This window comes from Callorhinus ursinus, unplaced genomic scaffold (assembly GCF_003265705.2).
Source record: "Callorhinus ursinus isolate GAN/ISIS: 27379988/994484 unplaced genomic scaffold, GSC_fseal_2.0 scaffold14, whole genome shotgun sequence".
Taxonomy (NCBI): Eukaryota; Metazoa; Chordata; class Mammalia; order Carnivora; family Otariidae; genus Callorhinus; species Callorhinus ursinus.
In genome coordinates, this window is record NW_027397076.1 from 40,917,544 (window position 1) to 40,945,005 (window position 27,462).

The 27,462-nt window shown below is 43.1% G+C and overlaps 1 protein-coding gene across 2 annotated transcripts in view; it reads left to right on the forward strand.

Moving 5' to 3' along the window:
• PPM1H (protein phosphatase, Mg2+/Mn2+ dependent 1H) overlaps positions 1–27,462 on the forward strand; it is a 238,370-nt gene that overhangs the window by 203,918 nt on the left and 6,990 nt on the right. Inside the window, exon 9 of one of the 2 annotated variants that reach the window (XM_025883158.2) lies at positions 14,807–14,958. The exons of the other annotated variant lie outside the window; for it this stretch is intronic. Within the exon in view, the coding sequence (XP_025738943.1) occupies positions 14,807–14,958 (152 nt within the window). The remainder of the gene's footprint in view (positions 1–14,806; positions 14,959–27,462) is intronic. 2 annotated transcript variants of the gene reach the window in all.

The window sequence follows — 27,462 nt, forward strand, 5'->3', positions numbered from 1 at the left end:
GAAAGGATCTTTGTCTTGAGACCTCAGTGGCTCGAGTTTCTCGGAGAAATACTGCTGGCCTTGGACTAAAGTCGTAGGAAATGATGGCGTGGTAGAAAAAGTAATTGGGAAAGACAGTAATAGTCTTTGGTGTGTGCCAACCTAGGCAAGACAGAATTGTGCAAAATAAGATTGTGCACGTATAATTTAGCTTTAATGGGTATGTAGTGTAGACCCGGAGATTCCTTTGCACGAGATTAAAATTGTTGTACGTTTTAAATGCTTCCAGATGGAGTGGGCTTAGCCAGAACCGGGAAGCTTGGGGGGGGGCGGTTAGAGAGAAGAGGAATGGCAGTTGGAATTGGCTACTGTGGAGGGGTACAGGAGACCCCCTCATTCCCAGTCTTAGGGTAGAAACTCCTCTTCCTTGGGTGCTGGTGATAAAGTCCAACACCAGAGACGTGGCGAGTGGGCCTCTCTGGGGGAGCTCGGAAAGCCAGGTAGATTTCTCCAAACCATCTAATGAAGAGTAACTACCCCTTTCCTGCCTGCAGCCCCTCACCCCCAACCCCACGCCTGCCCTGCCTTTCTAACTGTGATTTCCTAAGAACATTCCCCTGCTATACCTCCTCTTTGCCAAGCATGGATCTTTATTTCACATTTGGGTTCTAAATTTCAAATCCAGCTCAGTCTGGTAATTTTAACAGTTGGGGAGAAAAATGCGATTTAGTTCTAAGAAAAAAAAGGCTCTAAAATCTTCTTGGAAATCAGCATTGTTCCCTTCATCATTGTAGCTCCTAATTCGATTTGATGAGCTAAATAAAAATAAGACAAAAACATGTGTATCAAATTTACGTAAAAAATGCTCAGGGGTTTAAAAATTAGAGAAGGGTTTGTAGCCAAACACATTTTCGGTTTCGCTGAACACAAGGCGATGGAAAAATCTCGAGTTTGCCAAACCCAAAGAGCAGCCGCCAGATTTGCTGAGCCTCCCTCCTATCTTCCAAGGTCTAAGGCAGGGGTTTCTGGCCAAGAACTGAATTCCACAAGGGGCCCCTGCCAGCCAAGCGGTTGGCCTGACCATCGCATGTGGAGGCGTTCTGAGTCTCATCGGGTCCACAGCACTGTGTTTTCCCCGTGTCACAGTGTGAGACGCAGTTCCTCCCCACATGAGAGAAAGAGCCTCAGCCCGGTCTCCCATCTCCTTGCTCAGTGAAGCGCATCGACAGTTCACCTTTTTTATACTCTCCCGAAAGAGTTCAAGCAGAGAAGGAAAGGATCGGGGAAGTCAGGCACTGAGCCCAGACTCTCCTTCTTTTCCAGCATTTCTTCTCCCTGCCGCAATCTAGCACACTTCCTGCTGTGTTACTCAGGCACCTTGGCACAGGTCTGCAGCCTAAACCTCCAGATGTTCTCTGCTCCTCGCCCCTTTCAGACGTGTAACGGGCCCTCCCTAGAGCTAGGATCCCTCTTCGTGGTACTTGCTTTCCGGCCTGCACTCCCAAGACTGCCATTAGCCCCCTTTCGGGCTCTTGGAAGAACGAGGTCTTTTTCTTTGTGGGGACTACTTTGCAAAGCCAACCCCTTCCTCAACTCCGCATCCCCTCCTCTCGTCCCTGCCAGACTGAACCTGTTTTCTCTCGGCTTCGTTGTTCCTTTCCTTGGTGTTGAAATCTTCTCCTGTCAGCTGGTTTTTTGTTTGTTTGTTTGTTTGTTTTTTGTAATTTCAGCCTGACTCATTCAGCTCATTTTTGCTTTTCTTCATCTGTTTCTTTTCATCTGAAACCACCTTCTCTAAGAGAAGGAAGACCTTAGACTCCAGTATCTCAATGCCCATGTGGCCTGCACTGTTAGCCTGTCTTTCCCTTCCCTCAGGTGAGGTGAAAATGCCTGTATTCACAAGGTGCAAGGAAAATCAAGGGAGAACATGTGTGGAACTGTCTGGTACAGTGTCTGGTAGGTGGCCAGAGATGGTCAGGAAATGCTAGTCCTCCTTCCCCATCAGGTTCTGGTAGGCTTTCCACTTAGGGATTCCCAGTATGCACATCCATATTAAGAGAGAATGACTCTTTTCTTTGGACCTCCCCTGTTGAAAACATCAACATGATTTAAGATCTCATTGTGGACCTCTTAACGTTTAAAGTCCTCTTGGTAGCTTTTCATACCCCAAGCCGAAGTCCCACTTTGGGAAAGAGCATGTTTTATTGTATTGTGTACTTTCTATAATTCATAAAAAACAATATTCGTGCATAACGACATGGGAAAAAGCTGTACTATATTAAGTGAAACAGAATATGATTGTATACACAAAGAGCGTGATTGTAAGCTAGTAAAAAGGTATATGCATTTGTATACAAATATACACGTGAAGGAAATTTAATAAAATGGTAACAGTAAATATCTTTGGGTGGTAGAGGAGGAAAAACTTGTTTAAAAATTTCCCTAGACCCCTCAAAAATACCTTAGGAGGTGGTTTGATATAGTACTTAGAAACTCAGACTGGTCATCAATGTCTTGACTTCAAGCTCAGTCTCTTCACTTACTAGCTGGGTGACCTTGAGAAAGTCACTTTACCTAAATCTCAGCTTCCTCTTCAATAAAAAGAGGACAGTAGGAATGTTATACCCAGAAACTTAACAGGACAAGTTAAATGACATATATAAAGTCCTTAGCCAGAACCTGGCATAATCAATACTGGCTCCTTGATCCTTTTCCAATTCCATGAAGACCACAAGATTTCACTGGCTCTTTACATAGAGATCATGAGTCCAGTCGTGTTTACTGAGCCAAAAACTAGGGAACATGTCCTCAAAAGAATTAGAATTTTTGGGCAAGCTGGAATGTGAGACTAGCGAAGGAATCATCAGCCATAAACCCTGTGATTCCTGCTTCCTTAGAGACTAGGGGAATTCCAAAAAGGGAGAGAGAACTATAGACTGTGAAGAAGGACAAGAGAAAAGGAGGAGGGAGGAGTGAGTCTGGTGTGCAGTAAAATTTGCCTTATGGGGTTACTGAGTTTGGAAGATTAGCTCGAAGGGCTGTGAGCTATAATAAAGCTAATTATTGTGGAGGGCCTTGAACTGGACCCAAGGCAGTAGGGAAGGTCTTTAGCAAGGGGAATAGCAGGATAAATGTTGGGTGGAAGCCGGTCACAGCACATGGATGGGGGAGAGGGGTGGTGGAGGGGTGAGGAGAAGCAGACAGGAGGCCACTGTCCAACTCCAACCATGGCAGGAGGACAGACGCTAGGGCAGGGACTGCAAAAATGAGAACAAGGCACATCTGAGAGATGCTGCAACAAAACGATGTGACAAAAACTGACGGCAGTTTTAGAGGGTGAAGCGGAGTGAAATTTTTTAAAAATTAAAAATGCACTGCTTTCTAGCCTAGGAAAAGGGAAGGATGTTGCTTATGGGGGACTGAAGAAGAAAACTAATTTTATACCTTTTTCCCTTTGAGTTTTCTGAACAATGAAAAACATAAACACCAGTGCCTGGGATGAAAATAACATTACAGCCGGTATAAAGTTAGACTAGAAACTATGGTTTGGATTTAAGACCAAAATGGACTTTTTTTTTTTTTTTAAAGATTTTATTTATTTGACAGAGAGAGACACAGCGAGAGAGGGAACACAAGCAGGGGGAGTGGGAGAGGGAGAAGCAGGCTTCCCGCGGAGCAGGGAGCCTGATGCGGGGCTCGATCCCAGGACCCTGGGACCATGACCTGAGCTGAAGGCAGACGCCCAACGACTGAGCCCCCCAGGCGCCCCTCAGAATGAACTTCTTATTCTTCTACTCCATCCAAATTAAACTTCCACACTGGATAGCTGTGGGCTCTCTTCTCCCCACCCCACAAAAAGTGGTCTTCCTAATGTTTGCCTGCTGGAGGGCAGGAGCAGAGAGAACAAGTGCTGCTTATGGACAGATAGAAACCAAGGAGAAAGCTCCAGGGGGCTCAGTGTCCCATCCCGTCTCCCCAGCCCCATGGGGGGAGGGGGCCTGGAAGTAATCTGTCACGTTACAGTGCCTTGTGCCGCTGCGGACTACAAAACAAACCACCCCAGAATTTAAGAGTCTTGACAGAACGGTGTATTACGTGTATTTATAGGTTCTTAGCTTTCGTAGTTCTGTGAGTTGTCTGGGCTCAGCCAGGTGGTTCTGTCTGGTAGTCTCTCATGTCACGGTTGGATGTCAGCTGGGGCTAGAGTCATCTGAAGACTAGATGGGCTGGAAGTCCAAAATGACTCACTCACTTAGCTGGTAGTAGACATCGGCTACCAGCTAGTTCAGCTGAGGCGGCTACACATGGCCTCTTCTTGGTGTTTTGGCATTTCATAGCATGGCAGCTGGATTCTGAGGGAAAAAAGTCTCAGGAGTGAGTGGTTCAAGACTGCCAAGCAGAAGCTACAAGACTTTTTAAGACCTAGCCTCGGGGTGTCACTGGGTGGCTCCGTCAGATAAACATCCGATCTGACTCTTGATTCCAGCTCAGGACGGGAGCCAGGGTGGAGAGATTGAGCCCAGCCCTGGACTCGACGTCAGCGGAGGGTCTGCTTGAGCTTCTCCCCCTCTCCTTCTGTCCCCTTCTCTCCTGTCTCCTCCCTCTCTAAAAATAAATAAATCTTAAAAGAAAAAAAAAGACTTAGCCTCAGAAGGCCTAGGAACATCATCTCTGCCACACAGAGATGTCAAGGACATCACTAAACCTCCATATTTGTATGTATATTACAAATGATTACCACCGTAGCTCCACCACATCATATAATTACTGCTTCTGTTTTGTGGTGAGAACATTGAAGCTTTACTCTCTTAGTACCTTTTAAGTATGTAATACAGTATTATATATAGATGTGTATATATTTTATATATATAATGTATAGGTGTACACACATATATATTACATAGCATATACAGATTACATGTAACTGTAGTTCCCCTGCTGTACTTGAGATCCCTAGTCTTATAACTGGAAGTCTGTGCCCTTCGGCCAACATTTCATGCATCTTTCTTTTCAGCTGGGGTGCTGTACTCTCGGAGGCCATCTGCTCCCCTTCCACCACCACCAACACCACCATCACCACCAGTTTGAAAATGTGTGTGGGGTGGGCCAGGGAATTGCATTAAGAGTGTAGAGAAGCTGCTTTTATTCGACTAAGGTGCCATCTGACCCTACATCTAGGAAAGATTTTGTGACTTAGCTTGTCCTCCATCTGCATCTCTAACTCTCTGGTCTAGCTGTAAAAATCACTTGTGTGTGTGTGTGACATTTTTCTGGCTCGTTTCCATTGTGAAGTGACTTGGGAAGTAACTAGCTATTTGAATAAAACCAGAATTTGACATTTACTTTGACACCAAAAATATCTTGCTTGGCAACTCATAAAATTTATGGTCACACAAGGGCGCCAACCTCTATATTGTGTCAAATATTTCTTCTCATTGGAGATTATTTCCCTCTGATCCCCTTCTGAAAAATAATAATTTCACTTGAATGTTTCAGTTAAACATGTAGTATCTTTTTTTTCCCATTTATTTATTGCATTACACACAGAAGAACAGTTTAAGAAGTTTGTTTAAAAATGCAAATCCCAGGGCGCCTGGCTGGCTCAGTTGGTAGAGCATGAGACTCTTGATCTTGGGGTCTTGAGTTCAAGCTCCATGTTGGGAGTAGAGTTTAATTTAAAAAATAAGAATAAAAAATAAAAAAAGATTTATATATGAGGAAAATGCATGCCTGTGATCTCACTGACATGAAATGACATCTACACATCAGTGGCCGCCAAACCATTCAGCAGATAATTGGCAAGCATGGCATCATCGGCTATAATGTTTGAAGACCAGTCTTTTTTTTTTTTTTTAAAGAGTGGGAGAGAGTTGGGAGGGGCAGAGGAAGAGGGAGAGAGAATCTTAAGCAGGCACCACACCTAGCAGAGAGCCCAATGTGGGGCTCCATCTCACAACCATGAGGTCATGCCCTGGGCCACAATCAAGAGTCGGACACTTAATTGACTGAGCCACCCAGGCGCCCCTGAAGACCAATCTTTAACTCTATTTATATTTGGTTTCTTATTTGAGTGTTCTTGGACCCTGTGTGATCAGACTGGTATTTGAATGAAATAAGATAACGTTATCAAAAAAATGCAAATCCCTGGAATCCACTTCCTGAAATCTAAAGCACTAGGTCTAGAAGCAGGTCCTAGGAGTTTTCACATTTTTAGACAGTTCTGAAGCAGGGAATCCAAAGACCGCTCTTTGAGGGGCACCTGGCTGGCTCAGTCGGTAGAGTGTGTGACTCTTGATCTCAGGGTTTGAAGTTTGAGCCCCATGTTGCGTATAGAGATTACTTTAAAATAAAATCTTTTAAAAAACCCCATAAAACAAAGACCACTCTTTGAATAATACTGCCATAAGCCATTCTTCACTGTGCTCCAGGAACTTCAGGGTTTTTTGGGTTTTTAAAAAATTTTTATTAACATATACTGTATTACTTGTTTCGGGGGTACAGGTCTGTGATTCATCAGTCATACACAGTTCACAGCGCTCACCCAATGTCCATCACCCAGCCACCCCATCCCTCCCATTCTGCTCCAGCAAACCTCAGTTTGCTTCCTGAGATGAAGAGTCTCTTATGGTTTGTCTCCCTCTCTGGTTTCATCTTGTTTCATTTTCCCTCCCTTCCCCTATGACCCTCTGTCTTGTTTCTCAAAATCCTCGTATCAGTGAGATCACATGATACTTATCTTTCTCTGATTGACTTATTTTGCTTATATAATACCCTCTAGTTCCATCCACGTCATTGCAAATGACAAGATTTCATATTTTTTGATGGCTGCATACTATTCCACTGTATATATATATACCACATCTTCTTTCTCCATTCATCTGTTGATGGACATCTAGTCTCTTTCCATAGTTTGGCTATTGTGGACATTGCTGCTGTAAACATTGGGGTGCATGTGCCCCTTCAGATCCCTACATTTGTATCTTTGGGGTAAATAACCAGTAGTGCAGTTGCTGGGTCATAGGATAGCTCTCTTTCCAACTTTCTGAGGAACCTCCATACTGTTTTCCAGAGTGGCTGCACCAGCTTGCATTCCCACCGACAGTGTAGGAGGGTTAGGAACTTCAGTTTTTAATCCTAACATGGGTTTGTTCTGCAACTGTGTTCTAGTCCTGGACGGCATGATTTATTCTTACAGTGCACGCGGCTCAATGCCAGACTAGTAGGTTGGGGATACTACACACCTCATTCTCCACTTGAACACAGATCTGCTGAGACCTGGGCTCCTTGCTTCAGAATAACTGTAAGCCTGGGGATTGACTTTGCCACCCAGCAGGTGTCCCACAGCTTACCAGGAGTGATTGTGTCTTCTCTCCTAAGGCAAGATACATAGTAACTTGCTCTCTTGCTTACTGGAGATCTCTGAAATCCTGCCATGGTGAAAAAAGTCCTGTGAAGTAGTAACACTCCGGTTATATGGTTATGTTAAGTCCCAGTGGCCAGAAGTAGCAACTACATGAATAAAGAATAGCAGTCATTTCATTATTTATTCATCAGGTGATGATATAACATCCTCTCAACCAGGACATTTTTGAGAGTCAGTGTGGACATCATTAATAATTATGCTGGGAAAATAGCACAAACCAAAACTATCTCATGCACACAGGGACATAAGGTCACTCTGTGTGCCTCCTCACTGGATTTGACACAACTCAATCCACCTACACTACACACCACATCTGTTCACTCACAGGCTGGGGTTTCTTCTGACCTTTATCTCTATAAATGGGCATTTTAATGAATACAAACTTATTCCTCAAATGATTGATAAGCTAGATTCAAGCCCATTCATTCACTGAGCCTTTGACTCAGTGTTGCACAAGCGAGTGGAAGCCCAAAGAAAGGAGTGGATCATGGGAGTAGCCTGACATGTAAAGGAAATTCCTTCCTATAGCTTATTACCTCCCTGAGCTGCAAAGTACTGGCCTCATGAGAAGAAAACGGAAGCCTTCCACTAGAGTCGCCAGGCACTGGGTTAAGCTTCAGGCTCCCTATCTAATATTCAGCTGGTGTAGAAACATTTTAGCTATTAAGTTGTATCCACCCTCAAAAGTCACATGTTTACTTTGTCTTTAGACTGCAAAAGAAAAAGCAAACCCACAAGAATATCTGTGGTATATTTCAAATATAAAATTATACCCTCAGCCCAAACAACTGGCTCCTTTTGGGGAGCATGAGTACCAGCGTATTTGTAATACTTAATTGTACCTTGATGCATTTGCAGTCAGATGCTCTGAGGTCATGTGGCCAGTCACATGCAGCCCTAACTCCTCCTATGATGAAAGAGTCAGAGAACATTAATGCCATAAGCATCCCCAGTGGCCACCACATCCTAACATTTCATTTCACTAGGGAGACACTGAAGATTTGAAAGGTCATGTCTTCTCCATCACCATTCCCTGGTGAAAATCCAGTACCGTGGCCAAACCAAATGATATAAAGCTGCCCAAGCACACCAGCCCTCTCTCACCTCCCCAGGCTTTGGCCCCTGCAGTTCCCACTATGTGTAAGGCATATGATCCAGCTCCTTCTTCCTGACACTCCATGTGATGAATCCCTGCTGCTTTGCACATTCCCAGCAGGTGGTCAACAGACTTTGGAAATGTGAATGACCAAATGGTTTTGCCTAAATTTTAAGGAGCAGAAGTAGGTTTCAAACCCAAGTCTTTTGCCACCAAATTCAGTGTGTGTTTCATGACATAGTGTAGATAGAATCACAAGAGAGAATCTGGATGCTATCTTGACAGTTTGCCAGAATGCCAACACTGAAATAATCTGCTTGGTTTATAGGACCACAGAGAAGTATGGTGGAATTTTATTTTTTTCTGGTACAAGTGCCATATTCAGAGTTCTCTAGGTTGAGCTTTTGAGTTGGCTACATGGGGTACAGAGGATAAGACTTTGTGCTCTCCTTATTTTCTACCACCTATTGGCATCCTTTATCTTGGGAACTGTCTAGCTTTTCTGCCAAGAACACTACTGAGACTCCCAATCACTGTTACTTTAAGTGAGACTTGTACTTGAACCCCAAGGCCCTTGAGCCCACTCTTCCTCATCTCCTTCCACCAACTGGCTTACTTTCACGTGTACTGCCCTGAGATCAGCACCATCAAATAATAGCACGTGGTACACTAGAATTTGTAGTCTCCTTCCACATTATCTCATTTGATCTTTCTAACAGCTTTATGAGAGAGGTGGAATAGGCGCTAACATATTTTTTTTTCAATTTTTAAACAATGATTTCAGGGATGAGAAAATTGAGAGCAAAAGAAAATAAATGGCTTCTCTCAAGTCCCAAAGCTGGTTAGAAGCGGAGACCTGAAGTGAGGGCTTCTGATCCCAAAGGCAGGGCTCTCGTTCCTCCAGAAAAGCCAGGCCTGAGCTGTGGGAGCTCATGGGCCTCCACTGAGTACTTCAGAGGGAAGAAAGGTTGGGCAAATTTGCTGGGTTGATAAAGCTGTAAAAGCCGCCAGGGCATCCTAGAGAAGCAGCCAAGATTTGACAAATGAAAGAATTGATGGGCTCTTTTTTAAAAGCTTCGAGAGGCTGGCATGAACTTACACCCATATGAACCATTTTAACGTGCCACCGAAGTTCCCTCCGTAATAGAGCAGAGAGGCGAACACACATTTTCCACAAATGCTGAAGCAGCAGCCTGCGGCCGAGCACTAAGTGGTAGGACTGGATGAAAGACTTGCTTGTTGCAAGCTCCTGTGTCAGTAGGTGCCCGGTGATGACATTAAGGGCGTCTCTAAGTGCTTTGCCGCCGAGGGCCCAGGGACAGCAGTCGGTACTCGGCTCACTTGGGCACAGTAGCCAAGGGTCTTCTTTGCCCCCAGACTCCTTCCTGCTCCCTCCCTTACACTGAGTTTTTTGTCAGCAGCTCCAGTGAGGACAGGGAAAGAAAAGGAGAGAGTCTGCGACTTCCATTAAATATCAGCATATTGCATTTTTGGTGATGGCTCGTCGGAGGTAACGAGTGAAATCTGCTCAGTCACCATATCAGAGCAGCCTCTGACTAGACCTCCGATGCTGAATTAGTTTTCTTCCTGCCTTCCTCTCATTCATTCTTGGTCTCAGCAACTATGTCCTGAAGATCTATTGTTATTTACTATGAAAAATACCGGGAGGCCCACAGAAGAAATGCAGAGTGGGATCTCTGGCCAGGGGGTGAATCTGGGGAGGGAAGAGAAGAGGACCAACTCACTGTGTGTTCACCGTAGGCAGAATAAGGGTAAATGTGCAGTGAGGCAAGTGCTTCTCTTGGTTGTTTATTGACTGCTTACCAAACACTAAGCTCTGCGTTCTGGGGACAGAAGCAGAGAGAACAACTCAGACCTTGCCCCTTGAGGAGCTTATTGCCTCTGACAGTGTTTCCCAGGCAAGGCTCCCCCGCCACTTGCATTGGAATTATCTGGCCTTTGTCTAAAGAAGCTGATGCCTGGGCTCAGATCGACACAATCAGAATGTTAAAGGTGGGCCCTTGAATCTCAAGTTGTTCGGTGAGCACCACAGGTGAATTTTTTTTTAAGATTTTATTTATTTGACAGAGAGTACAAGCAGGGGCAGCGGCAGGCAGAGGGAGAAGCAGGCTTCCTGCCGAGCAGGGAGCCTGATGTGGGGCTTGATCCCAGGGCCCTGGGACCATGACCTGAGCCGAAGGCAGACGCTTAACGACTGAGCCCCCCAGGCATCCCCAACCCCAGGTGATTCTTAAGCACAGGAGAGTCTGAGCATGATCTTGTGGCAGAGACCAACAAAGGGACCCAAACAGGTGTAACTAGGGAGAGCTGTGCTGGGGGGTGTGCAGGCTTGTGACTGCAAGGACCGGGGAAGAGGAACACACGCTGCTTGTTGGTTTCCTTCAGGATTGTTGTGGCAGCAGAGGGGGGCACTGCACCCCCAGTCTAACACTGCGTCCAGAGTAAGGAAGGGGCCTGTGGGAAATCACCTCAGTTGCTCTGATCTTTGTTCAAACAGTGCCTTCCCGGAGAGGCCTGCTATAGCCATGTTCTAAAAGGACTCTTGTCATTCTTCTTCTTCCTTTTTTTTTTTTAACTTAAATTCAGTTAATGAACGTATAATGTATTATTGGTTTCCGAGGTAGAGGTCAGTGATTCATCAGTCTTATGGAACACCCAGTGCTCATGACATCATGGGCCCTCCTTAATGTCCATCACCCAGTGACCCCATCTTGTCATGCTTCTTACTCGGACTTTTCCTCCGAGCACCTGTCCTTTTGTGACGTTGGAGTTGTGTGTCTGTCTCATGCACTAGTGTAGAAGTTGTGAGGGACTGGGTGGCGCCTGGGTGGCTCAGTCAGTTAAGCCTCTGACTCTTGATTTTGGCTCAGGGCATGATCTTAGGTCATGAGATGGAGCCCCACGTTGGGCTCCAAGGGCGTGGAGCCTGCTTGAGATTGTCTCTCTCCCTCTCCCTCTGCCCTTCCCACCCTCCAAAGAAGTTGTGAGGGACTTTGTCACTTCTGTCCACAGCTGTATCTACAGTGCCTAGAAAAGTAGATGGCACATCGTAAGTGCTCAGTAAACACATAAAGGCGCTTCTAGGAGGGCAGATGGATCCACACTGGCCCCATCTCTCAGCTGCTCAAGTGATATTGCTCTCAAAAACTGCAAGAATCTCTAAGCTTCCTGTGGCCTTTCTGTCCCTTCTTGGCAGCTGGGAACATCGGAAGGAGCCACCGGCAGCCCTGACCTCTCCCTCCCACAGAGACATTTGCATGGTGCATGTCTCCCTGACTGGGGCCCACAGAGACTCTCTCTTCCTGGTGTCTGAGTCCCGGGGAGCCTCCGAGCCATTAGTTTAGTGTGAGGCTTCCTGGAATATCAAGAAGCTATTTCCAGAATTGAAGAGGGAGCTTTGGAGAGGTGAGTGTGGTCTGATAGAGGAAGGCCAACAACTCTGAGGAGAGGAGGTCAGGACTCCGGAGCCCAACAGAATCCTCTGGAGCCCTTGCCGCCGGCGAGGATGGGCGTGCAGTGGGTTGTCCCGTGCTGCAGCCCAGTTTTTCTGAGAGCCTTTTCACAAAATGTTCTGCATCACAGGTTAATGTATAAGACACGAGTTGTAAGTGGAAAGTTGGCAGAGTCCTTTGGAAATTGGCTAAAGGGCAGGAAATAAAGGGTAGCAATAAAAACCTAAAAGGATGTTAATTGGGGAGTGCCTCAGGGAATAGGGTTGAGACCAGCTTTTTATTATTTACATTAAAAATACTTGAGAATGGTTTTGAAAGGATTTTCATGTTGGCTAATGAAACAGCATTAGGGAGCTGTGTGTGGAAATGTGAATAGTGGAATTAGGGAAGGATTCAATTTATTGATGGAATTGAAGCAAGTGTTTTCTGACATGTTTCTGTGTATCAGTCCACACCCATTCCATTGGCTAGATTTCCCTTTGAGTAGTGGGCAGGATGACTTCAGCTTAAACAACTCAAATCTCTACATATGTTTGGCTGGCAGAAAAGCACTGGAAGAGATTCTGGCACTTTAAACCCAGGGTAGTCCTGAAATTAAATTGATGTTATCTTCAGACCTGGAAATCTTTCTTGTAGAAGGAGCTAGAAGACAGATGGAATCTCCCACTTAGCTAGAGGCATAAGACTGGAACTGGAGTACCCGACATCATCTCCCCACCTCCCGTAACACTTTTTATTTTATGGAGTTTGGATTATCGCAGAATTGTACTGTAGATAGACCGCAAGAAGAAGCAAGCAGTCTCTCTTCAGCAAAGTCATTGCATCCTGGAAATTACAGCATAGTGAGCCAGGACTGGGGAGCCCAGAGCCAACATTTGCTGTCCTCTCTAAAGCCTGCCTCAGAGGCCTCATGGAGACCACCAAGCCCTGGATCTCCTTATTTGCAAGCCTGGGCCTGTAGGAATCCTCTTCAGCCTCGCTACTCAGAGTGCGGTCCCAGGACCCACAGCATCGGCATCACAGGGGAGTAAGCTAGACATGAAGCCTCTCTAGCCACACCCCAGAGCTGAATTAGAATCCGCATTTTAGCAGGATACGCAGTGGATTCCTAGGCACATTAGCATTTGAGAAGCACTGCTAGAACATTTGTGACACCAGGAATCACAAGAAAATACAGCAAAGGGGATTTGGTTGCTTCTATGGAGGGAAAACTAGACCACATGAGTTCAGTGGCCTGAGGATAGAATTCTGCCATTTGGGACTTTCCAGTCTACTGTAAACTGAAGATTCTCCTTGTTGTTTTCTTTAATTTGGCTTCACAAGGCACAGTGCCTTCTCTAGGAGGTAAGCTCACCCTTAAAGTGGATATCCCTTTTGAGAAAATGTTAAAAGCCAGTCCAGCATACCCCTGAGTTCTCGTCCCCTGAGTGTGGGCCGTGCAGTGGGCCACTGGCTAATTGTTACCACCTAGTTAGCAGGCCACAGAGGCGTGTCACCTGGAGGCTGCTTTTCACTTGAACTCATTTTCCAAGGGCTCTGTCGGTAGGTGTGTGGTATTTTTGTTGTTTTCTGCTGCTGGATGTAGGCTGTTAGTCCACAGGACCGCCCTATGTCAGGGTGTCACGGGCCTGAGCAAACCTTTCTAAAACATAGGAGGCTTGGCTTTCAAAGACGTGGATTTGAGCAGTCTGTAGGCCTCTTAGAATTGAATTCTCTGTAGGTTTGAGATGACCTAACGCTGACTGTGATGGGGCACGCAGCTACTTAAACTCCAACCTCCTTCCTCTCCCTGCCCCTCCCCTGGCCTACAGCTTTCACTCAGACTTGCTTTTAGAAGACAGGAGAGAGAAAAGAGAGGGGTTGAAGGAACTAGGAGATTGACAAACTGACCTGCGTTTGTCCTTAGCTTGTGAGGTGGTGTACACAGGGCTGGTTTTGCCAAATTAGGAGGGAATAGTAATGAAACCCCAAACTCTTTTCCTGCCAGAGTTGGGTGAAAATAGAATTGTGACCTAACCCAAATACTGCTTCATTTTTATTCTTACTAGTTTTGTCAAGGTTATACTGTTCTTCTCCAAGAGTTTGGGTGGATATTGAAATATCCAGGTGCTTCCAGGCACTAGAGATGAGGAAAGACGTCACGTTTGCCAAGATACAGTTTGGAGATTCAGACTTAGCATGTGTCCTTTATAATTGAGGCTAGATTGAGGCCCCTCAAATCTGAGTATAGCTCTGAGCCCCATCCTTACATGAGAGGAGCCCTGCCCCTAGGGCCTCAAACAGGTAAACCGGAAAGTGATTCACGTGAGCCCATTAAATAAGTGTCTCCTTCAGTCCTAGACAAATACACACAGAGCAACTACTAAAGATCTGAGGCTGGCCTTCTCTCCCCCACAGACAGAGCCCAGAACCAGGGAAATCTGCTATTCATCTTTATACTTAGAGCACCTGGCACAGAGCAGGCCCTTAGTTAAGTCTTTGTGGAATGGATGGATATGTAAGGAGGAAGGAGGCAAGCCTCTGACTGCTTTTCTGGCTAGCACAGTATCGACTATAAGTATTGTTCTAGCTATGTCTCAGGCATTATTACATTTTCCATTCATTCTTCCTTGTCAACTATTAGGCCCACCTGGTGAGCCCCATATGTCTATATGGCAAGTCTCCAAAGGAGGCTACCCCTGGCCACAAAGCTGGCTGCACAACCAGGTACCTTATAGTGCATACCTAAAAACACCTAGGCTGGATGGGAAAAGAGAAAGGAATTCAGAAGCTCATTTGTTATGGGAAATAATGTGCTCCCAACCTCTTAAGTAGGAATATTCCCATTCTTTTCAGGTAAGAGTCTACGATCTCTCCAAATATGAGCATGGATCAGATGATGTGCTGATCTTGGCCACTGATGGACTCTGGGATGTTTTATCAAATGAAGAAGTGGCAGAAGCCATCACTCAGTTTCTTCCTAACTGTGATCCAGATGACCCTCACAGGTTTGTGCATTTCTGTGATGGTAGGGTTGTTCCTCGAGCCAGTTTTCACGGTGTGACTGAAATAAGTAATCATGCACTTTTCATCATTCATGATTTGCTGTAGAGCTGATATGGATGGATTAGGAACCAAACTGTAAAAGGGACAACATTTCTTATTAGTAGTACTTTCACAGCCAAATAAAAATCCTCAAGTCGAACCTAGATGCAAGTGGTAAAGAATTTGATTTGTAAGATACTTCAGCAACATATTTCTCACATTCTTCCTTCGTAATTCCGAAGTGAGAATAATCCAGTTTGTGATCCTCCTGTTGAGAATAATACCAAACACTCCTAGCATTGATTTTTATCCATTGGGAAATGATTTCTTTTGAGAGAAACATTGAGAAAGGAGAGAATAATTAAAGTAGGTTTTCATTTGTAGGATAATGGCAGTGTAAATATCCCAAACAATTCTAGATGACTCAGAAATAAACAGAAATCCCCTCAGGAGAAAGGCAGCTTTCACTTAGAACACAAGGAAACAAGTCACCATGAGAAAAAGCCAGTAGAAATAGCAGACAGTGGAGTGGGACCTATAAACAATTCATTCTTGAACTTATCAGTCAAAAATATAAATATTTTAACATTTCAGAAATGTTTTTTAAAGTGTTGAAAATAGGAACAAGGACAAGAGACTATAAATTGCACAGATTTTAAAAATAAGGAAATGGAACTTCTGGAGATTTATTTTTAAAATAAGAATTAAAAATTCAGAGCATTAAACAGATTAGAGATAAACACTGGTGAGCTGGAAAATTGATCTGAACAGTCCAGAAAATTGCTCAGAGAGGCAAAGAAGAGGGAAAATGTAAAAAATGAGATTATGAGACTAGGGGAATGACCTAAGATGCTCTCAATAGAATTTCAAAAGGAAATTTTTGTAGATGAGAAGAAAAAGAAAAAGTTCCAGAATTGTTGATTGATAGTAAACTGAAGATCCAGAAAGCCCAACAGATCTCGAGCAGAAGAAATGAAAATTATAAGTAGGTATTTCATAATGAAACTGAAGAACTTTAAACAAACAAAATAATAAAAGCATTTGGAAAGAAAGACAAAACAGATCTATATAAATAATATTTAGACTGTGAAAGCTGACTTTTCAGAAACAACAATAGGATCCAAAAGACAGTGGAGTTACATCTTCAGTTGTCTTAAGAATTTTATTAACATGAAAGTTTTCTTAACATATATGAAAGAATTTTCCTATGTAGTAAAAATATCATTAAAGAGGATAAATTAAAGGCATTTTCAGGCAAAACACAACCTGAGGAATTTTAATGCCAGCCAAACTGCTCTGAAGAAAATTCTAAAGGATGTACTCAGATAAGAAAAGGAAATGGTCCCAGATGGAAGATCTGAGAAGTAAAATGGATTATTAAGCTAGGATCGTAATAAATTTGTAGATACATTGGCTATATAAAGCAGAAACAAGAACATCTAATGTGGGGTACTAAAAATGATAGAATTGAGATACTAAATAAAAACAGCACAATAAATTGGCAAGGGGGGATAGCAAATCAGTTACAGTGTGCTGTGATTCTGCTGGAAAAGAGGTTCTCTTAAAAAAGTTTAGCTTTAGATTCTAAATGTGTTTATTTTTATTGTTACGTTAATCACCATACATTACATCATTAGTTTTTGATGTAGTGTTCCATGATTCATTGTTTGCGTATAACACCCAGTGCTCCACACAGTACGTGCCCTCTTTAATACCCATCACCAGGCTAACCCATCCCCCCATCCCTCTCTCCTCTAGAACTCTGTTTGTTTCTCAGAGTCCATAGTCTCTCATGGTTCATCTTAAATGTGTTTAAATAGCTAAGAAAACTTTTATAGTTTTCTTATGTATAACTTTTAGAATAGAATGTATAACTTTTAGACTAATCAAGGGAGAGAAAACCTACATGGAATCAGAAACCAAACTTCTAAAAATTTATAAATCAAAAAATTATAATAAAATTAGAAATTACTTGGGTTTGGGGGCACCTGGGTGGCACAGTTGATTGGGTGTCCAACTCTTGATTTTGGCTCAGGTTGTGATCTCATAGTCATGGGATGGAGCCTCATGTCAGGCTCTGCGCTCAGTGTGGAGTCTGCTTGAGATTCTCTCTCTCTCTCTCTCTCTTGTGCTCATGCTCGTTCTCACGTGCGCTCTCTCTCAAATCTTAAAAAATAAATTACTTGGGTTTGAATAATGGGAAGAATACTACATATCAAAGCTTCAAAGGCTGAACTTTGAATCTTTTTTTTTTTTTGGTCTAATTTAATGAGCTATGCATAGATGAAGACTCCACTCACCCCTGACCTGCCAGAAATAGCTACATCCTCTCCATGTCATAACATAGCTCTTTCCAAGACTCCCCACTATAACACAAGGAACCCCTGGCCACAAGCTCTAGACTCCTTACCACAGGGAAAGATTTTCTCAGACTAGGACCTTGAGGACTGACATGTGTTATGTCAGAAATACATATATTTCTGCCTATATTATCCACATAAATATGTACATAAGGCCTCTTATAACTTCTAGACTCTAGGAGCCAAAGGAGTGGAGCTATCTACTTGTGGACCATGTATTCTTTTCCTGAGTGCAGGCCATTAGTAAATACCTGTCCTAATTTTAAATTTTAGGTCTGCAGTCCTTATTTCTACAATAGCATCTAATTTAATAAGTGAAAATAGAATAAACACAGTAATGGAAGGAAAAAATTATAGATAAGAAAATAGAGAACAAATATTGAATAAAAATAAATGATAAATGAATTTAGTGAAGTTGCAGGATACAAAATCAGTATCCTGCAATTTGTTGAGTTTCTCTACACTAATAACAAACTAGCAGAAAGATAATGTCAGAAAACAGTCCCCTTTAAAATTGCATCAAAAAGAATAAAATACCTAGGAATAAATTTAACCAGGGAGGTAAAGACCTTACTCTGAACCCTATAAGACATTGATGAAAGAAATGGAAGAAGAAAGAAATGGAACAACATTCCATGCTCATGGATTAGAAGGACAAATATTGGTAAAATGTCCATACTACTCAAAGCAATCTACAGATTCAATGTAATCTCTATCAGAATACCAAAAGCATTTTTCACAGAACTAGAACAAATAATCCTAAAATTTGTATGGAACCATACAAAAGACCCCGAATAGCCAAGGCAGTCTTGAGGAAGAGCAAAGATGAAGGTATCATAATCCCAGATTTCAAGATATACTATGAAGCTGTAGTAATCAAAACAGTATGGCACTTGCATAAAAACAGACACATAAATGAAAGGGACAGAATAGAGAGTCCAGAAATAAGACCACATTTTAATAGTCAATTAATCTACAAAGGCAAGAATATACAGTGGGGAAAGACAGTCTCTTCAATATATGGTGTTGGGAAAACTGGACAGCTACATGTAAAAGAATGAAACTGGGCCACTTTCTTACACCATACACAAAAATAAATTAAAAATAGATTAAAGACCTGAAACCATAAAACTCCTAAAAGGAGTTTATAGGCCATAAACCCTTGGCCTTAGCAATATTTTTCTGGATGTGTTTCCCCAGGCAAGGGAAACAAAAGCAAAAATAAACAATTGGGACTACATCAAACTAAAAAGCTTTTGCACTGTAAAGGAAATCATCAACAAAACGAGAAGGCAACCTCCTGAGTGGGAGAAGATTTTTGCAGTATTTGATATATCCAATAAAGCGTTAATATCCAAAATATATAAAGACTCCTGTAACTCAACACTCTGAGGGAATGAAAGACAAATAAAAAATGCGCAGAGGACCTGACTAGACATTTTTCCAAAGAAGACTTACGGATGGCCAACAGAACATGAAAAGATGCTCAATATCACTAATCATCAGAGAAATGCAAATCAAAACCACCATGATATAGCACCTCACAACAGAATTGCTAGTATCAAAAAGATAAATAATAAGTTTGGCAAGTATGTGGAGAACAGGAAACCCTCGGGCACTAATGGTGGGAATGTAAATTGGTGCTGCCACTGTGGAAAACAATATGCAAAGTTCCTCAAAAAATCTAAAATAGAAACACCATATGATCCAGTAATTCCACTTCTGGGTATTTACCCGAAGAAAATGGAAACAGTAGATCAAAAAGATCTATTCATCCCTCTGTTTATTGCAGTTTTACTTAGAGTAGCCAAGATATGGAAGCGACCTCAGTGTCCACTGATGAATGGATAAAGAACGTGTATATACACATAGAAAAGGGGGGATCTTGCCATTCTCAACAACATACCTGGAGGGTATTATGCTAAGTGAACTAAATCCAAGAAAGACAGATACCATAGGATCTCACTTTTACGTGGAATCTAAAATACACAACAAATAAACAGAAACAGACTCATAAATACAGGCAACAGACTGATGGTTGCTGGAGCAGATGGGAGCTAGGAGAGAAGTGGCACAGGTGAAGGGGATTGAGAGTTGCAAACTTCCAGATACAAAATAAATCATGGGGATGAAAAAGAAATATAGGCAGTACAGTCAATAATACTGTAATAACTTTGGTGACAGATGGTAACTACCCTTACAGTGAGCATTTCATAATATATAATTGTCAAAGCACTATGTTGTATACCTAAAACTAATATAATACTGCATGTCAACTGTACTTCAATTAAAAATTTAAAAAAATTTTTTTAATAATAAAGCCATAGTTTATTGTTTAAAGCAACTAACACATTAGGAAAATGCAAATTAAAACCACAGTGAGATAATCACCTCACCCATCAGGATAGCTATTTAAAAAACAAAAAAACAAAAATCTAAAAAAAAAACAGAAAATAACAAGAGTTGGTAAGAATGTGGAGAAATTGGAACCCTTGCGCATTACTGTTAAGAATGCAAAATGGTGGAGCTGCTATGGAAAACAGTATAGTGGTTCCTCAAAAAATTAAACATTAATAATCATATGATTTGACAATCCATTTCTGTGTATATACCCAAAAGACGTGAAAACAGGGACTCAAACAGGTATTTGTACACCCATGTTCATAGCAGTGTCATTTATGATAGCTTAAATGTGGAAGCAACCTGTATGTCCACGAGCGAATGAATGGATGAGGAAAATGCATATAATGCAATGGAATATTAATTAACCTTAGAAGAAAATTCTCACAGATGCTACAAAATGGGTGGTGGGTATAGACGTTATACCAAGTGAAATAACCAGTCACGGAACAACAAATACTGTATGATTCAATTTATTTGAGGTACTTAGAATAGTCAAATTCATAGATTCACAGAGTAAAATGGTCATTGTCAGGGGCTCAGGGGTGGGGAAAGAGACTATGTGTTTAATGGGTACAGCATTTCAATTTGGGAAGATGAAAACGTTTTGAGGGTAAATAGTGGTGATGGTTCTACAATAGTATGAATGTACTTAATGCCTTTGAACTGTACATGCTTTAAAATGGTAAAAATGCTAAGTTCTGTGTTATGTTTATTTTACCACAAATTATTTCTCAAAAACAAATTTGGAAAAGTAATAAATTAGGTAAATTTCTCATAAGACTAATCAAAAACAAAGGGTTACAAATAACATTGGGAATAAAAAACAGTAATATCTCAGACACAGCAGCAATTAAATGTGAAGACGCTATGAAGATATATGTATTCTTTCATAGGTACATTGTAAAGATATTAATTCTCCCTGATTGATCTTTAGAGGCAGTACAGTTATAACCAAAATTCCAGTGAGGTTTTCATGTAGCTTCATAAACTTATTCTAAGATGTATACGGAAGAACAAAATGCCAGGAATGTTTGTGACATTTCTGTATGGATCTTACCCTTCTAGATATTAAGACAAAATCAGAACAATTAAAAGAGTGTAGAAAAAATTAAAATTGAACCCTTTCCTCACACCATAAGCTAAAATCAAGTCCATGAAAATTAAGACTTAAATGTGAAAGGCAAAATAAATACAACTGATAGAAAAAATAGTTTGGGAGAGTCTGTTTATATGATCTTAGAAAAGGATTTCTTAAAGAAGACCCAAAAAGCACGAACAATAAAAGATTGATAACCTTAAATGCATTAAAATTAGCAACTTTCATTCTTCAAAAGACAACATAAAGAGAGTAAAATGATAAGCTGTGAACTGGGAAAAGATTTTTGCAACCTGTATAACTGAAGAGGGATTCCTATCCATAGAATACAGTGAACTCTCACAGATCAATAAAGGAAACACAAACAACCCAGTAGAAAAATGAGCAAGAACCAAACAAACACTCATGACACAGAAGATTGTTAATGTCCAGTAAATATATTTTAAAAACACAACTGGAGTAAGCAGAGAGGTACAAATTAAAAACATGAAGTAACAGCAGATGGCTTTGTGAATTTTTAGACAGACGGATGACACCTTGGCATACCTGGTGAAGTTAGGCCTTTGCATATCCTGTGACTCCGAAGTTCTCCTAGGTCTGTACCCTGGAGCACTGGTTATGAAAGTGTAGTCCTTGGGTCACATGGCATTGGCATCATCTGAGAACTTGTTAGAGATGCAAATTCTCAGGCCCCATCCCAAATCGACCAAATAAAACTCCAGTGAGGGGACCCAGCAGTTTGTGTTTTAATAGACCATGCAGGTGATGTGGTGCTGCTAAAATTTCATACAAAAAGATACGCACAGAATTGTTTTTATTACAAAAGCTGGAATCAACACACGTGTCCAATCATAGGATGGATAAACTTTAGGACAGAAGGCTTTATAGCTCAAAAAAAAAGGGAATGAACCAAAGATGTGCTCATTAGCAGGGAAGAATCTCAAAAACATAATGTTGAGTTTAATAAGTAAGTCATAGAAGAATACACATATTATGATTCTATTGACATGAAGCAGAAAACTAACAATATATCATTTAGGTATATAGATACTAAAACTGTAACAAAAAGCAAAAAATTAACCCAAAATTCAGGGTAATAGTTACCTTGGTAGAAGGGGTGACAGGGAGGGGAAGGGTATGTGCTTGAGAAAAGGCCATAGTGAGCTTCTGAGATCTTCCTGGTACTGTTCCTTTAGCTAAGTGGCAGCTACATGATCATGCATGTTATTTGAAACTGTATATATGTTGTATGCATTTGTTCGCATGTACACTACGAGAGGCAGCGTAGCCTGGTGCTTATAAGCATGGAAACTAGTCAGACTGCCTGAGTTCAAATCCTGGTTCTGCTTCTTCTAGACTTGTGTTTCTTAACTTCTCAGTACCTCAAATTCCGCCTCTGTAAAATGGGGTTCCAGTAGTACTGACCTCATACAGCTCTGTAAAGTGAAGCTCCTGCTAATGACTAAGCAGTAATGGGTGTTTGTTGTTGTTACTCTGTATTGGATGCTATTTTTCTATGTTTCATATGTTTCACAACGAAAAATATTCCTTTAGGAAAAAAGTGAAGCAAGGCTGTCTCTCTCTTCCTTGACTTGTTTGGTATCCAGTTGTTTGGATTCTTTTATTTGAACTTAAGTGGATTTTTCTCCTGTTGAGCTTTAGTTTTAATCTGTTTTATATCCTGCTTGTTAGCAACATTCTCACCGGTTTTCTCTACTATGATTATTTTTATAAAGCTTTGCAAAGCCAGCTGACAGGTACAAGTGCAAAGGCACCACTTTTTTTTTTTTTTTTTTTTTTTAAATCTCTCCAAGCTGGCTTGGTTTTGCTTACCAGCCCATCTCTCTCCATGGCAACACATCTGCCCTCCAGGGAATGGTAACCTATGGACAGGACAGTGTTGTCACCAGGCAGGTGCCTGCCAGGTGAGAGCGGGCTCCGAGGTGCATCAGAACTGCTACCTCCAGAGGCAGGGCTTAGAGGGATTTCTGTGGAACAAACAGGGCAAGAAAGAAAAAGGTTTTATGTCTGCCTTTCAGGGAAGATGGCAAACCAAAGCCTAAGAAAGACTTCCGTATCCAGTAGAGGAATGAGTGAAAGGGAAAGTTGTAAGATAAGCCCCGTTTTATTGGTAAGAAAAAGAACATCAGCCTGGAGATCAGAAAAAATTCTGGTTGGGTTTTGAGACCTTAGGCAGTAAGACTTATAGGCAGAGGTTTCTTCTTTGCCACATAACTGCCATTCAGATTCGTTCATTTGAGAAATATTACTCAGGACATGTTTTATGAGCCAAGGTCTGCTGGTATTGGGGAAGAAATCTATGAAGCAAACAGACCTGGCTCCTGCCCTCTGGGAGTTTAGAGTCTTGAGGGGGTTATGGAAACATAAGGAAGTTACAGTATAAGTGATTAAAGACAGGAGCCGAACCTAGAGGAAGGGATAGCCGAGGAAGTTTCCCACAGGAAGGGCTATCTAAACTTAAACCTGAAGAACAAATGAGGATGAGCCGGGCAGGGTAGGGGCGAGGTGCAGCTGGGGAGGGAGAACATGGTGCAGTCAAGTAAGCCAGTGGTCAGGATGGCGGACTGGGCTGAGCATGGGGTGCTGTCCACACACGAGGTGTGAGAGCTAAATGCAAGTTGTGGCTGACCTTAGGAAGTCACAAGATTTTTTTTTTTAAAGAATTTGTTTTTGGGGGGATGCCTGGATGGCTCAGTCAGTTAAGCATCTACCTTCAGCTCAGGTCATGATCCCAGGGTCCTGGGATCGAGCCCTGCATCAGGCTCCTTGCTCAGTTGGGAGCCTGCTTCTCCCTCTGCCTGCCGTTCCCCCTGCTTGTGCTCTCTCTCTCTCTCTCTCTGACAAATATATAAATAAAATCTTAAAAAAAAAAAAAAAACTTATTTTTTGGCAGAGAGAGAGCGTGCGTGCACAAGCAGGGGGAGCGGCAGAGGGAGAGGGAGAGAGCAGACTCCCCACTGAGCAGGGAGCCCAATGTGGGGCTCAATCCCAGGACCCTGGGATCAGGACCTGAGCCGAGGGCAGACACTTGACCGAGTGAGTCACCCAGGCACCCCAGGAACTCACAAGATTAATGAATGTGGAAATTAGTTGTAGGAAAGGAAGTCTATAATAATGACAGGGAATTTATATAATTCCTTCATTCTGACCCATAATCAGCAAACCATCTGTGCAACCTAATGGTGAAAGCACAAGATGTGGATTCTCTACCCGTCTGCTCCTTTGTAATTTAAACAATACTAGGAATTCAGAGAAACAATTTATTTCACACTTATGGCTTAGAAGTGATGTAAAGTTTTCTCTTTCGTGTGCAACATATTTGCACATTTCCGTGTGTAATTTGGGAGGTGGGCACCACACTCCTTCCCTGGCTGGGTGTGTCTCTTTGTGTGGCCCATGGGGAGCTCAGTCCCAAAAGCCGTGGCGGGGAGTTGCTCCAACTGGGAGCTGTTCTGATCTTCCTGTGCAATAGAAATATGAGGGAAAGTCATCCTAATAAGTTTTAGTCAAAGCTATAATGTCTGTGAGGAGGAAGGACCCACTTTATAACTGCAGAGGCTCCGTGGGCTCTTCCTTGGCCAGAAGGATTCATTTCTCCCCAGATGTAGCCTGGGACCAAAGGCTTACCTATTTAATCATGTTGGAAGGTGGGGGCTGGCTGGCTGGTTGGCATGCTTGCTTTTTCTTTCCTTCTTTCTCCTCCTCCCTTCCCTCCCTCCCTCCCTCTTTCTTTCCTTCCTCCTTCTTTCCTTCCTCCTCCTTTCCTTCCTCCTTTCTTTTTCTTTTTTTCTTTTGATTGGAGCACACCCTGAAATAGAGCCGAGTTGGCAGTTCTGTGAGTCCATTGTGGGGTATGCATTGAACCATTCATAGGAAATAAACCAAGCTAGCACCTGAGTCGGGTGGCTGGAAGTCATGGAGGTTGGGCTACACAACCTGTAGTTCTCTATAATACCAGGAAGATTCTCTGCTGAGGCCTAAACATCCTGCACAATTTGGAGAGGGTGCTGGAGAAAGGCCTGGAAGGGGTTTTCTGGGGCAAATGAGGGATCGACTTATCCCCTCTAATAAGCTGGAGATTTAGTGGTAGATCTCCTGTGAATATTCAAAATAGAGGCCAGTGTGTGAACACTCAAAGAGGATGCTTAATATTTTGTCAGAAAGTAATAAATTGTCAGTATGACTGAGGGGGAGGGGCATGGGCAAAGCCAGAGGGAACTAGGGCCAAAGAACAATTAATCAAACATGAAAGCACGGTATGCAGTTGCATTCTAAATGCCCCGGCAAAACTTTGTGAGGCTTTGCCAGTCCTTCATTGCCCGAAACCTGTCTGTGGAAACCTCCTCTTTGTAACTTGGACCTACTGACCCTCGGTCCCTCTGCCATGACACTCGAGGGGCTTTGTATGGGGTATTAAATCTGTAAGTACCAGTGTAACGTAAATTCTACAGAGCGTTTCCCTAACAAGAGAAGCTTCTTGGGACGCCTGGGTGGCTCAGTGGGTTAAGTGTCTGCCTTCGGCTCAGGTCATGATCCCAGGGTCCTGGGATTGAGCCCTACATCGGGCTCCATGCTTAGCGGGGAGCCTGTTTCTCCCACTCCCTCTGCTGCTCTCTCTGCTTGTGCACGCGTGCTCTCTCTGTCAAATAAATAAAATCTTTAAAAAAATGAAGCCTCCTTGATGGTCACACTTGAGATGGCGTTTTTCACATCCATGCTCTCTGAGACTCTGATCCGCGTCCATTGACGAGGAAGAGATTAATCTGTAGGAAGTTACTAGCAAAAACGCCACCAGCACTGACAGCAGGCTACTCAGGCAGCTATTAGTATTGCTAGTTTGTATTTCCTTGATAATACGAAATTTATTTTGGCAAAAGACAAAATTTCTTTTTATGAGGTCTTTCCACGAATTAGCTGAACTAATTTCTACTGGCACCACGTGGTTTTGAAAAACTATGCCTCAGATGCAAAAAATGAAGGGTTTCCCCCTCTGCCCCCCATATCAATTACATGTTTGAAGAACAAATTTGTGAGTGCTTGATCTGCTGTTTGAAGGCTAGATAAAATCTGCATTTTTGTCTCTTTTGCAATGTTGAGCATATTTAGACCCATGGGAACTGGGAAGTCAGTCTGTGACCCTGCCCATAATGGCCTCTGAACAGCACGCTGCCGGGCCCCTCTTTCCTGCCTCACAGCTCTTTATATGGCTGCTGGGGCAGAGCTGTGTGGCCACTTAGTTGGAAGATCAGGGCATTTTAAAGGGCTTGCCAGGGAAGATTGAGAAGGAAATGTTCGATTGCTCCCTCTCACATTGAAATTGTGCTGTTTGGGATACAAACAAAAATAAACACACAGCACGTAAGGAACCAGGGAGTTGGTGCCAGGGGCGGAGGGCTGGACCACGCGTGGCAGGCGTGGCAGTTGTTCTCGCCCTCTCCTGTGGGTGCGGCCGCTCTCCCCAGTCTGCGGCCTTGTACCTGCGGGCACATTAACCCCTGAGGTACACCGTGGCCACGTCAGGGACGGAGCTGTCGGTATTCCAGTGTCTTAGGATATTCCACCTGCACCCTGGGCTGGGGACAGAAGCCGTCACAAGTGGCTTCGGTGAGTTTAGAGGCAGACAAGGGACCCGCGTGGTTCAGCTCCCAGCAGTGAGCTAAGAGATGCCTCCTCCTGGGATGAGCTGCCCAGGTCCAAATACAATAAAGAGCCCTCTCCAAGCCACCCCTCACCCCCTGCCCACCCGGTCACCACAGATCCCTGCCAATGTTCCCAAGCTTGGGAGAGCTTTTCTACCTCTTAAATTTCAGAGGCCTGCTCGGAATGCAAAGAAGAGTCCTCCTCTTGTTCCCATCACACTCTATTACTGCTGGGCATCAGCAGATGGAGGCGGCCTTTTATATGCAAATATTTGGAACCCATTAATTCCCCAGTTCCTGCCACCTACCTCCCTCTTGTAAGACCCTGATCTATACCATCTAAATGGCAAATAGCAGTTCCCACCCAACTAGAACTATTCAAGCCTTTAAAGCAGGGTTATAGCCTGAGGCCTGAAGTGGACGTAGTTTTGACACCAGTGCTGATTCAAATGCAGTCCCTGTGAGAAATAGACTCTCTAAGAGGTGGATGACTGAAGGCTGATCTCTTGGGGGGAAGAGAAAGACATCTTATGTTTAATGAGGAAAATGATAGCGGGAACTGACCTCTGACCAAGTGCTGAGACTGTGCTGAATGCTTTGTGGAAGGATTTCATTCATTCCTTGCAGGAGCCTTTGAGGTCTGCCCTGTCATCATCCCAGATTTGTACGTAAGAAAAGAGGGGCTCCAAGAGGCTCAGGAATTTTTCCAATGTGCCCATGTGGGCCGTGGTAAAACCAGGATTGGACCCTTGGCAACCCACGCCCACACCCTGAGCCCCTTTGTATGCCCTGCTGAAGAGGCGAAAGAAGTAAGAACTGCCACAGAAATGGCGGGGACAACCGAGACAGTTGAGGATTTATCGGTCTCCTTCCACCCTGTTAGTGCCATTGTGAAAAGAGCTTCTGGCCTTCCCATAGTCCCTCAGCCCTCTTCTTTGTTTTCCTCCC